Raw genomic sequence first — 12,914 nt, forward strand, 5'->3', positions numbered from 1 at the left:
TTGGTGGATTCACACTTCCCGATTTCAAAACTTACTACAGAGTGTTCAAGACAGTGTAGTATTGGCATAAAGTAAGACACAGACGAATGGTATAGTATGAGAGTTTAAAAAAATAAAGCTTTGTATCTGTGGTCAATTGATTTTTGACTAGGATGCCAAGATCATTCAGTGGAGAAAGAACAGTCTTCTGAACAAATGGTGCTGGAACACCACGAAAAAAATAAAGTTGGACCACTCCCTCATACCATATACAAAAATTAACTCAAAATGTGTCAAAGACCTAAATATAACAGATAAAGCTATATAAATCTTAGAAGAAAACGTAAAGGTAAGTCTTCATGACCTTGGTTTGGCAATGCTTTCTAAGATATAACACCGAAAGCAGAGGCAACAAAAGAAAAAAATAGGTATATTGGACTTTATCAAAATTAAAAGCTTTTGTGCTTCAAAAGATATAAAGAAAGTGAAAAGACAACCCACAGAGGGGACAAAATATTTGCAAGTCATAAATCTGATAATGGACTTGTGGCTAGAATACTTGAAGAATTCTTACAATTCAAAACCAAAAAACAAAGATCCAAATTTTTAAAAATGGGTGAAGAATAGACTTTTCTTCAAAAAGAGATACATAAATGGTCACGTTAGTCATAGGCAAATGCTAGTCAAAATCACAATGAGATTCCATTTAAAACATACTAAGATGGCTATAATAGTAAATTTTAAAAGATAATAACAAGGCGAGGATATGGAGAAATTGTACAGTGTTCATACCTTGCTGGTATGTACAATGGCACACTCACTTTGGAAAACTGTTGGTTTCTAAAAAAAAAAATTAAACATAGCACTAATTTGACTCAGCATTCCTCTCCCACATATGTACCCAAGAGAAACGAAATCATATGTCCACCCAAATAGATGTACACAATCATAGCAGCATTATTACTAAGAGTCAAGAGGTGGAAGCAACCTAAATGCCTATTAACTGATGAATGGATAAATAAAATGTGGTATATCCATACAATGGACTATTATTCAGCTGTAAAAAGAAATGAAGTACTTTTACATACCGTAACATGGATGAATTGAAAACATTACGCTAAGTGAAAGAAGCCAGTCACAGAGGACCACGTACTACATGATTTCATTTTTATGAAATGTCCAGAATAGGCAAATCCACTGAGACAGAAAGTAGATTAGTTGTTGCCTAGGGCTTAAGGGGATGGAATGAGGGGTTGGGAGGTGCTATTTGAAGGGTACTGGGTTTCTTTTGGGGGTGATGGAACTGTCCAAAAACAGATTGTGGTGATGGTTGCACAACCCTGGGAATATACTTATGACTGTTGAATTGTACACTTTAAAAGGGATGAATTGTATGGTACATGAATTGTATATTAATACAGCTGTTGCTAAAAACACTGTTGGAGAAAATATTCAGGGTCTAGGGTTAGGCAAAGAGTTCTTAGACCTAACATCAAAGGTGCAATCCATTACAAGGATAAATTGGACTTCATCAAAATTAAAAGGCATCTGTTAAAAGGATGAAAAGGAAAGCTACAGATTGGGCAAAAATATTTGCAAACCACAAATCTGACTTAGGACTAGTCTCTGGAATATATGAAGACTTCTCAAGACTCCATGTTTAAAAATAATCCAGTTGGAAAATGGGCAAATGATAGGAACAAATATTTCACTGAATAGTATATACAAATGGCAAATAAGCACATGAAAGGATTTTCAGTATCACTAGCCATTGGGAAAATGCAAATTAAAACCACAACAAGACAGTGCCACACACCTGTGAGAATAGGTCAAATGAAAAATCGTGTCAACACCAGAGGCTGACAAGGACGCAGAGAAACTGCATTGCTCATACATTGCTGCAGGGGACGTAAAATAGGAACGGCCGCTTGGGAAAAGTTTTGCAGTTTCTCAAAAAACAAACAAACAAACAAAAAAACTAAACATGCAACTACCACGCAACTCAGCAAATACACTCTTGGGCTTTTGTCCCAGAGAAATGAAAACTTATGTCCACACAAGAACCTGCACACGGGTGTTTATACCAGCTTTACCTGTGTATCAGTCTCCTATTGCCGCTGCAATATATTATCATAAACAGTGGCTTAAAGCAACACAAATTTACTCTTTGACAGTTCTCGAGGCCAGAAGTCTGACATTAATCTTATGGGACTAAAAAATCCCTGGCAGGGTTGATTCCTTGTGGAGCCCCTTGGGGAGCATCCGTTACCATGCCTTGTCTTCTGGGAGCCAAGTGCATCCCTTAGCTCACAACCCTGTCCTCACACCACACTGCACCTTCTCCCCTGCTTCCAACGTCATATCACCTTTCTCTTCTGTAGTCACATCCCCCTCTGCCTCCTCATGTGGAAGGACACTTGTGATGACACTGGGCCCACCTGGATAAGGCAGGATCATCACCTCTCCATCTCAAGATGCTGAATTTAAGCACATCTGCAGAGCCTCCTTTGCCAGATAAGATGACAGTCACAGCGTCTAGAAACTAGAACTCGGATACTTCAGGAGCCATTATTCAGCCCATCACAATCTGTCACAGTCCCAAACTGCAAATGACCCACATGTCCTTCAACGGGCGACCGGTTAAACAACTGTGGTCCATCAACACCATGGGATTCTACTCAGCAAAAAAAAATAAATGACCTATTGATACAAGAAACAACTTGAATCTTAAGAGAAGCATGTTAAGGCAAAAGAGCCAATCCCAAATGTCACATGCTGTGTGATTCCACTTACATGACATCCTTGAAATTACAAAATTGTAGAACTGGAGAACAGATCAGTGATTTCAAGGGATTAAAGAGGGAGGGGAGTGGGAGGGAAGTGGGTGTGGCTATAAAGGGGCCACCACCAGGGATCCTTGTGGAGATAGAAATGTTCTGTATCTTGACTGTCTCATTGTCAACGTGTTGATTGTGACCCTTGAACTATGGAGGGGTTAGGGACGTCGACCCGCTGGGCAGTCAAAAATCCACTTACAACTTTGGAGTTGGGTCTCCAATCTGCAGTTCTGCATCTGTGGATTAACGAACCATGGATAGTGTAGTACAGTAGCACATATTTATCGGAAAAAACATCCAAATATAAGTGGACCTGTGCGGTTCAAACCTGTGTTATTCAAGGGTCAACTGTTTTAGAAGATGTTACCACTGGGGGAAACGGTGTACAGGGCGCATGGGATCTCTCTGTATTATTTCTTATGATTGCATGTGAATGTCTAAAAACAAAAAGTTTAACTTTTTTAATGGGCAAAAGATCTGACTAAACATTTCATCAAAGAAGATACATCATTGGCCAATAAGCACCTGAAAAAATTCTCAGCATCATCAGTCATTAGGGAAATGCAAATCAAAACCCACAATGAGAGAACACTTCACCCCTGAGAGGATGGCTATAGTAAAGGAGATGGACAATAATAAATATTGATAAGGAGGTGGAGGAATAGGAACCCTCACAGCTTGCTGGAGGGAGTGGAAAATGGTACATCCAATTTGGAAAACAGTTTGGCAATTCTTCAAAAACTTAAACACAGAGTTACCATTTGACTCAGCAATTCTACTTCTAGGTATCCCTCCATGACAAATGAAAGCACATGTCCACACGAAGACTTGCCCATGAACGTTCAGGGCCACATTATTTATCAATATAATACCCCCAAGGTGGAAACAACACCAACGTCCCTCCACTGGTGAATGGATAAACAAAATGTGTTCTACCCATACAAGGGAATATTTTTTAGCAACAAAAAGGAATGAAATACTTTTATGTGCTGTGATTTGGATGAACCCCAAAAATATGCTCGAAGAAGCCAGAAGAGAAAAGATTACATTTTATATGATTCCATATATATGAATTGTCCAGAGTAGGCAAATCTACGGAGACCGCTAGAAAGTACATTAGTGGTTGCTGGGAGCGGGAACAGGAATTAACTATAAATGGGCATGATGGATCTTACGGCGGGGTGGGAGACGTTCCAATCCTAGACTGCAGAGATTGATGGGACAAGTCAGTAAATTACTAAAATTACACTGAAAATGGGTAAGTTTTATGGTATGTAAATTATTCCTTAATAAAGCGTTTTTAAAAACAAGTTAAAAAAAAAGAGAAATGTATACTCAACTAATTTTCAAATGAGTAACATAACCGCATTGAAAAGACAGAGGAGGAGGGAGAGGAGAAATCACTAATCCAAGGTGTTTGAAACTATAGTATTTGACTGTATACACTGAGTCGTGAGTAGGGTGATGTACAGAGTTACAAACAGAGCATGGACGCTTTTCAGTAGGTTTGATTTTGTAGTGATGAGGACCAAGCAATTAAGAAAGTATTTTAGATGCACTGTAGGCTGAGCAATCCAGCTCGCAAATAAGGAAGAAGCCAGTACGGACGGAGGAGAATTAGAGACACTGGTGCGGACCCAAGATTTCTAAAGTGTGCAAATGCTTCTGTGTGTGCATGTCTCTGTGTCCATGTCTACATATGTAAGGAAAACGCGTATTTACGTGTGCGTGTATATGCATACATTTCCTTAACTCTGTGCACAGAAAGGGCCTAGAAGAAAAGATACCTAACAGCAATGAGCATACACAGTGCCCAGATTTTGGTATCTAGTGATTTCATTCTCCATTAAAAGGAACCAAGGCTCCTGGGAAAACTGGCTGATTCCAGGGCTGGGGCAGAGCCCGAATCTTGTTATACCAGAACATAAAGAACTGCTAAAAGCAAACAAACAACAACAAAACACATGTCACACGGACACAGATGCCAGCTTGAAGGGTCTTCCACTGGCCAAATCTGGGACAATTTGAATATCAAAATAATGAAGGACAGTAAAGAATTATAATAAAAAAACCATAAGCCCATGCATATAGACAATCAATCAATAGAAATAAATAAATGGAAGAGAAGAGAGGTTCCTTCTTACAGGAGAATGTTGAGATATTTTCTCTTGGAATACCATTCTGGCGAGACAGTATTATTTTTTTTTTCAGTACTTCTGTGGAAGGGGCAGTGGGGTTGGCAAATCAGCATTTTGCAACCACCATAATAAAGTCTGGTTCAGGAAAGCCTCTAAATCTGGGAGGCATTTTTTGATAAGGAGCCAGATTATTTGCATAGCCTCAAAGTATGTCCCCCAGATTGTTTATTGGTTCCAAGGCAAAAGAGTGTAACTGTTTAGCAAAACAACTGGACAATGTTTCCAGCGGGTGACTAAAGTTAGGGGCAGATGCCATCGTGTGCCTCGGGGACGGGACACCCCCAGGAGGACACCACATCACGTTGGAAGTGTGCGCATTGGGAACGCACAACCTGAATCTGACCACGAGGAAACATCAGACGCGCCTGCCCGCCACCCAAAGTAGCGGGGCTGTACCCTTCAAAAATGTCCATGTCATAAAAGACAGAAACTGGAAATGTTCCACGTTAAAGGAGGCTAAAGAGACATGACAACCAAAGGCAATACTGACCCTGGGATGGATCCTGCCTTGGAGGGAAAAAATGCTGCAAAGGACATTGTCACGTCAACTGGCAAAGCCGGGATACCGATGGTAGACTGGGTAAAGGATTGGATCAACGTTTAATTGCAGAGTTTGATAACCATGCTAGAGCTTTAAAAGGGGGCATCTTTATTTTTCAAGAAATACGCAGCAAAATGTTTAGGGGCAGACGGGTGTAGAGTATGCAACTTACTCTCAAATGGTTCAGAAAAAAAAGTGTTACGCAAATATACATATAGAAAGGGGGTACAAATGATCAAATAAATGGGGCAAAATGTTAACAATCAGTGAATCAAATCTTAGTGAAGGGTCTGTGTTTTCTAGCTCATTCTTACAATTTTTCTGTAATTAAAAATTACTTCCAAATAAACAGCTGAACAAAACCCCCAAAACCCTGAGGCATTCACAGTGGTTCTCTACTGGGTGTGACTTTGCCCCCCAGGGAACATTTAGCAACATCTGGACATTTTGGTTGTCATAACCCAGGGATGCTACTAAACATCCTACAACGTTAGCCCCCTCAACAAAGAATGATCTGGCCCCAAATTTCAACAGTGTCACAGCGGAGAACCCCTGCCCTACTCGGCTGACAGGATGGAAAATCGTTCTGCCAATGGCGGCTGGCAGAGTGCCCTTGAGGAAGGCAACCTGGCAGCACCCACTGAAATGAATAATGCACCTAATACCTGTGTTACGGGCTAAGTCGTGGCCCCCAGATTTCATATGTTGAAGCTCTAAACGTCAGTACCTCAGAATGTGACCGTATTTGGAGACAAGCCCTTTCAAGAGGTGATTAAGTTAAATGAGACTGGTGTCCTTATAAGAAGTTTGGACATACAGACGCCAGAGATGCACACACAGAGGAAAGACCACATGAGGACACGGTGAGAAGGCAGCCATCTCCAAGCCAAGGAGAGAGTCCCCAAGAGAAATCAACCCTGCTGACACCTTATCTCAAGCTTCCAGCCTCCAGGACTGTCAAATTTCTGTGGCTTCAGCCACCCAGTCTGTAGTATTTTGTTATGGAAGCCATAGCAAACTAATACATCCTGGAAATTATCATAGAAAGAAAGGTACAGTAGCCCTCCCTTATCCACGGGGGATATCTTCCAAGACCCCGAGTGCATGCCTGAAACTGTGGATTATACCAAGCCCTGTGTATGTTTTTTCTTATACACACATACCTAAAGTTTATATATATATATATATATATATATATAACTATAGTTGATTTACAATAGTTATATATATAAAACTATAGTTGATTTACAATATAGTGTAGTTTCAGGTATACAGCAAAGTGATTCAGTTATATATAGTTATTTGTTTTCTTTTTCTGATTCTTTTCCATTATAGGTTATTATAAGATAATGAATATAGTTCCCTGTGCTACACAGTAAATCCTTGTTTATCTATTTTATATATAGTGGTGTGTACCTGTTAATCCCATACTCCTAATTTATCCCTCCCACCCCTTTCCCCTTTGGTAACCATAAGTTTGTTCTCTATGTCTGTGAGTCTGTTTCTATTTTGTAAATAAGTTCATTTGTATTATTTTTTTAGATTCCACATATAACTGATATCATATAGTATTTGTCTTTCTCTGACTTACTTCACTTAATATGATAACCTCTGGGTCCATCCATGTTGCTGCAAATGGCATTATTTCCTTCTTTTTTATGTCTCAGTAATATTCCACTCTATATATGTACCACATCTTCTTTATCCATTCATATGTTGATGGACATCTAGGTTGCTTCCACATCTTGGCTATTGTAAATAGCACTGCTATGAACATTGGGGTGCATGCATCTTTTTGAATTGGAGTTTTCATCTTTTCCAGATATATGTCCAGGAGTGGGACTGCTGGAGCATATGGTAACTCTGTTTTTAGTCTTTTAAGGAACCTCCATACTAAAGTTTATATTTTAATTTATATTTAAATTATATTGTAATTTAGATAAAGTTTAATTTATAAATTAGCCACAGTAAGAGATTAGCAATAACATAGAACAATTATAACAATACACTGTAATAACAGTTATGTGAATGTGGTCTCTCTCAAAATATTTTATTGTACAAATGTAATGCCTTTCCCATGTTAAGCACGGATCATGCACTATGGCCGTAACTTTTGCAGTTTGACTTGTGACTGCAAAACTAGCACGAAATTCTTTCTCCTTCACTCTTTCACAGATAGAAGATTCATTCGTACCATAGATCTCAGCAGTCTCGGCATACAACTTTTTTTTTCTTTCCTTAAAAAGCTGAGAACTTTCACCTTTTCACTTAAAGGAAGCACTTTACAGCCCCTCTTCATCATATCTAAATAGCCAGCGTCACTCCTCATGCTTCTTGGGGCCATTATTATGTAAAACAAGGGTCACCTGAACACAATCACTGCAATACACGACAGTGGATCTGACAACCAAGACAGCTACTAAGTCACTAAAGGGTGGAATGCACTGGACAAAGGGGTGATTCATATCCTGGGGGGGCAGAACAGGGTGGCGTAAGATTTCATCATGCTACTCAGATTGGCGCACAATTTAAAACTTATGGATTGTTTACTTCTGGAAATTTCCATTTAATATTTTTGGACCATGGTTGACCGCAGGTAACTGCAACTGTGGAAAGTGAAACCACAGATGATGGAGGACTACTGTACTTGTACGTAGGGAAGTAGGGCTCAAGGGAGGTTTTTAGAAAATCGGCCAAAACCTGATGCAAAATGGATTCTCAGCAACAGAGAGCACTGTGGCATGTGCATAGCATGGGGAATGAAGGAGAGATGTACATTTTAAACGAATTGTTCCAGCGTCTTTGGAGGGAGTCTTATATGACATGATCCCATATGTTTGGAAATCAATGATAAACCCCTATAGTATCATGTATACTGAGTTCATCATATATTATGAGCACTGGGAAAAACATGAGAATAAATCTTACATCATTAACATAAGTTGCAGAGGTAAGGCAACCAAGCAAATGTGAGAAAAAAAAAAAGGACAGCACAAAAACATACACATTATACACATGTGTAGAGTTACAGGCGTATGATAAAGTAATAAAAGTGAGAAAGCTTAAAAGAAAGACCAGCCCTGAGATTTGTGGCACAGGGAGCCAGGTGGAATGCGGGCTATTTGGCAGGGGAGGGTAAGGGAGGGTCAGAGCAGACCCCAGAGACACCAGAGTGCTGGCTACATACAGGCAGGCCCTGGGTGGGCACCTGCATGTCTTAGCTCACTCGGTCAACACAACAATCCTGGGAGCAGCCCTGTTAGGATCCTGATTTCATGCATGCAGAAACTGAGGCAAAGAGAAGGCAGTAGTTTGCCCAGGGTCACACGGGAGAAAATGGCAGAGCTGGGCTTTGGCCCCAGGAAGGTTGACTATTGGGCTGTGCTCAAAACCAGTCCATAAATTTGCCACTTGACTTTTTAAAACATACGTGTAAAGGAAGGATTTAATTTTCCCATTTCAGAATTTGGCAGATGTGTTAGGTTAAAAAAAATAATAAGGAACCGGAAATTATTTCTTGCCTGGAGGCTGTCGGAGCCTGAGCGCCAGGAACAGGTTAAAGGTTAGATTGGAAGAAAAGGAAATAGAAGCCATGTTTCGAAGACCTGTAGTGCAGGTCCTTCATCAGTTTGTAAGACATGAGTCTGAAATAGCTGGCGGTTTGGTTCTCGAAAGATCTCTGAATCGTGTGCAGTTACTTGGTCGAGTAGGTCAGGACCCTGTCATGAGACAGGTAGAAGGAAAAAACCCAGTCACAATATTTTCTCTAGCAACAAATGAGATGTGGCGATCAGGGGAAAATGAAACACACCAAGTGGGTGATGTCAGTCAAAAGACAACGTGGCACAGAATTTCAGTATTCCGACCAGGCCTGAGAGATGTGGCATATCAGTATGTGAAAAAGGGGTCTCGAATTTATGTGGAAGGGAAAGTAGACTATGGTGAATATATGGATAAAAATAATGTGAGACGACAAGCACCAACAATTATAGCTGATAACATTATATTTCTGAGTGACCAGACGAAAGAGAAGGCATAGAATGGACGATTCTTCTTTGGCCATTGTTTGGTACAGTCTCGTTTCCAAATCTTGATAGTCTTTATAGTTTCTGAGGGCAATAATTAAAATACTCTATGTAAAATGAGTGGAAAAAAATAATAATAATAATAATAAGAATAAAGAAGGTTGGAACATATCTGAATGATGCAGTGAATAAGTATGTATGTATGTATACATGTATATATGTATGTATGCATAATCCATCTCTACATAAATTTCATCTGTTGTATACAAAAAAAGTTCATGTCCTACAAATAAAATATATAATTTCTTATATATTTAAGAAAATATATCTTCTTAACTTAGGTCCATGGAACATTTACAAAAGCAATAATTTTATTTTTGTACTTGGACACAAAGAAAATCTTCATTAAAAAAGTAGAGATTTCACAGGCCACATCCTCTCACTGTAAGCCTGTTAAATTGGAAATAAATACCAGTGATAAAAAATATACTGCTTAAAAACTAAGAAAACATTTCTTAAAAGAACTCTAAAGAGTAAATCAAAACACAAAATAAAAACTACCAATAAAGCAATGAAAAGGAACATATTTCATAGTAAGATCTATGTGTCATAGCTAACGCTGCAATCAGAGGAAAATTTATAACCTTTAAAATGCCTTTTAGAAGAAAGACTTTAAATAATCGTACTGTTACTCTTAATTAAATTACAAATTAATAAAGTTAACCAGGAAGAGGGAATTAATAGACATAAAAGCTCAAATTGGTGAAATAGAAAACAAAAATAGCAAAAAGGTGGTTTTCTGATAAGATAATAAAAGTGTAATAAATAAAATAGATAACTCTCTCATGAACTTGATTAAGGAAAAAGAGCAAAACTATAAAAGCTCAGGCAAGAAAAAAAAAGAGATGAGAGATACAGAAGACATAAAATCACTAAAAGAGAAAACTAGTTGCTACCAACTGGCAACATAAATGAAACCCTTGAGGAGTTAAATAGCAATGAATAAATTACCCCAAAAGGTGCAGTAAATTTACTTAAAGCAAATTACCATAAAATAGATTAAGAGGAGATTAAAGATCTCCTTTAAAACATGTACCAGGCCCAGACGGTTTTACAACTTAGTTCTAATATTTAACCTTTAAAGAGAAGATAATTCCAATGTTCTTCAAACCGTTCCAGGACACAGAGAAAGGTAGACAGAGTTCCCTTTTGTAGAACATTTGTATTCGCACACACATGATGGCAGACTTCCTGCTCTTTTGAACCTGAGGCCCTGTTATTTCTAGGATCAGATATCAGGTATGTCTTTCATCAACACTGAGAATACAGTTTCACAGTCTTAATGGCTATTTAATGGATACATGATACTTTCTTTAAGCAGACCTCTACTGATGGATACGTCGGTGGTTTGCTATCTTTTGCTATTTAACAATTGCAGAAATCAGTATCCTGATAATGGATCATTTTGCAAATGTGCACTGTCAGTGTAGAATAAATTTCTGTAAGGGTTTGAAGGGCATATGCAACTTTCATTTCATTGAAATTATCTTATTTGTCTCCATAGAAGTTGTATCAACTTAATCTTCCAACATCAATGACTGAGGTGGAGGGTTTCCCTGTACATTCACCCATCAAACTCTTTAATATTTAATACTCAGATAGGTTTAAAAATCTCATGGCTTTAATTTGCATTTCTTGTATCATAATCAAGGTTCTCAGCATCTTTTCATCCTTAAGAATCACTGGTATTTCCTTTTCTGAGAACTGTCTTTGTACCTTTTATTCTTTTGTCTTCATGATTTACAAGAGCTTCTTAACATATTGATGAAATTAGCCCTATGTCTATGATATGAGTGGTAACTATTTTCCCCAGGATATAATTTTTAAAAATTATTTTTCGTATTTTTTGCTATGCAAAATATTTTTATTTTCTATATTTTTTTCATTAACGCATAAATGATGTATAATAAACTGCATGTTTAATGTATACAATTTAGTAACTTTTCCCCCACAATTTAGTAACTTTTGACATACAATTAAACCATTGCCACAATGTGTTGAACATATCCATCACCCTCCAAAGTTTCCTGGAGCCCTTCTGTACTCCTCCTCCCAACACGGTCCCCGTCCCCCCACCCCCTTCCCAAGGTAACAACTGAGTTTTTGTCACTCTAGATTTGTCTGCATTTTCTAGAGTTTTATATAAACAGAATAATACAGTATGTGCTCTTTTCTGGTCTGGCTTCTTTCACTCATTGTCATTATTTTGAGGTTCATCTAGGCTATTACTTTTCATTTTTGAGTAGTATTCCAATGTATGGATATTCTACAACTTAAAAGAAATTGCCCAAATGTTGATGGGCATTTGGGTTGTTTCCAGTTTTCATAAAACTGCTATGAATATTCCATGTACAAGTGTCGGTATATGCATCTGCTCTTATTTCTCCTGGACAAAATACCTAGGAATAGAATGTCTGGATAATATGGTGGGCATATATTTCACATTTTGGGAAACAGCCAAACTGTTCTCCAAAGCAGCTGCACCATTTTGCATCCCCACTAGGAGAGTATAAGGGTTCCACTTTCTTTACCAGCACTTGGTACGGCCAGTCTTCTTAATTTTAGCCAATATAATGATGTCTAGTAGTATCACATTGTGGTTTTAATTTGCCTTTCCCAAATAACTAATGATGTTGAGTATGTTTTTATGTGCTTGCCCATATATCTTCTTAGATGAAGTCTCTGTTCAAAGCTTTTGCCCATTTTTATTTGTTGTCTTACTATTCAGTCGTAAGTGTCCCTCATATATTTTGGATACGAGTCCTTTATCAGATGTATGATTTGAAAATATTTCCTTCCAATCTCTGGTTTGTCTGTTCATTCTCTTAGTGTCCTTCAAAATGAAGCCTGTAATTTTGTTAAGTTCAGTTAATTTGTTCTAATTCTGGCTTTTGCTTTTGGTGTCATGTCTAAGAAATCTTTAACTCAAAGTCACAAAGATTTTTTTCCTATGTTTTCTTCTATATTTGTTGGCTTTAAATTTAGGCCTCTGGTAAATTTTGAGTTAACTTTTATATATGATGCAAGATGTATATCCAAGTTCATTTTTTGGCATATGGATATCCAGTTGTTCCAATGCTGTCTGTTGAAAAGACTACCCTTTCTCTACCAAATTGCCTTTGTACCTTGATCAAAAATCAGTTGTCCATAAATGTGTAGGCCTCTCTGGACTCTCTGATCTGTTCTGTTGATCTGTTCGCTTACCTTGATGCTACTACCACACTGCTGGTGTAGTCCTCCAACTCTGTTCATTTTCAAAGTTGTTTTGGTGTTC

The 12,914-nt window shown here is 38.1% G+C and overlaps 2 protein-coding genes across 2 annotated transcripts in view; one reads left to right on the forward strand and one right to left on the reverse strand.

Annotated features, from left to right (window-relative positions):
* Positions 1-12,914, reverse strand: part of KCNQ1 (potassium voltage-gated channel subfamily Q member 1) — a 348,499-nt gene that overhangs the window by 221,044 nt on the left and 114,541 nt on the right. The window lies entirely within an intron of this gene.
* On the forward strand, positions 9,063-9,682 carry LOC133100033 (single-stranded DNA-binding protein, mitochondrial-like). Its single transcript, XM_061203888.1, has one exon. It carries the CDS (start codon positions 9,148-9,150, stop codon positions 9,592-9,594), a length of 447 nt encoding a protein of 148 aa, XP_061059871.1. The 5' UTR covers positions 9,063-9,147; the 3' UTR covers positions 9,595-9,682.

Source organism: Eubalaena glacialis, chromosome 10, assembly GCF_028564815.1.
Source record: "Eubalaena glacialis isolate mEubGla1 chromosome 10, mEubGla1.1.hap2.+ XY, whole genome shotgun sequence".
Classification (NCBI taxonomy): Eukaryota; Metazoa; Chordata; class Mammalia; order Artiodactyla; family Balaenidae; genus Eubalaena; species Eubalaena glacialis.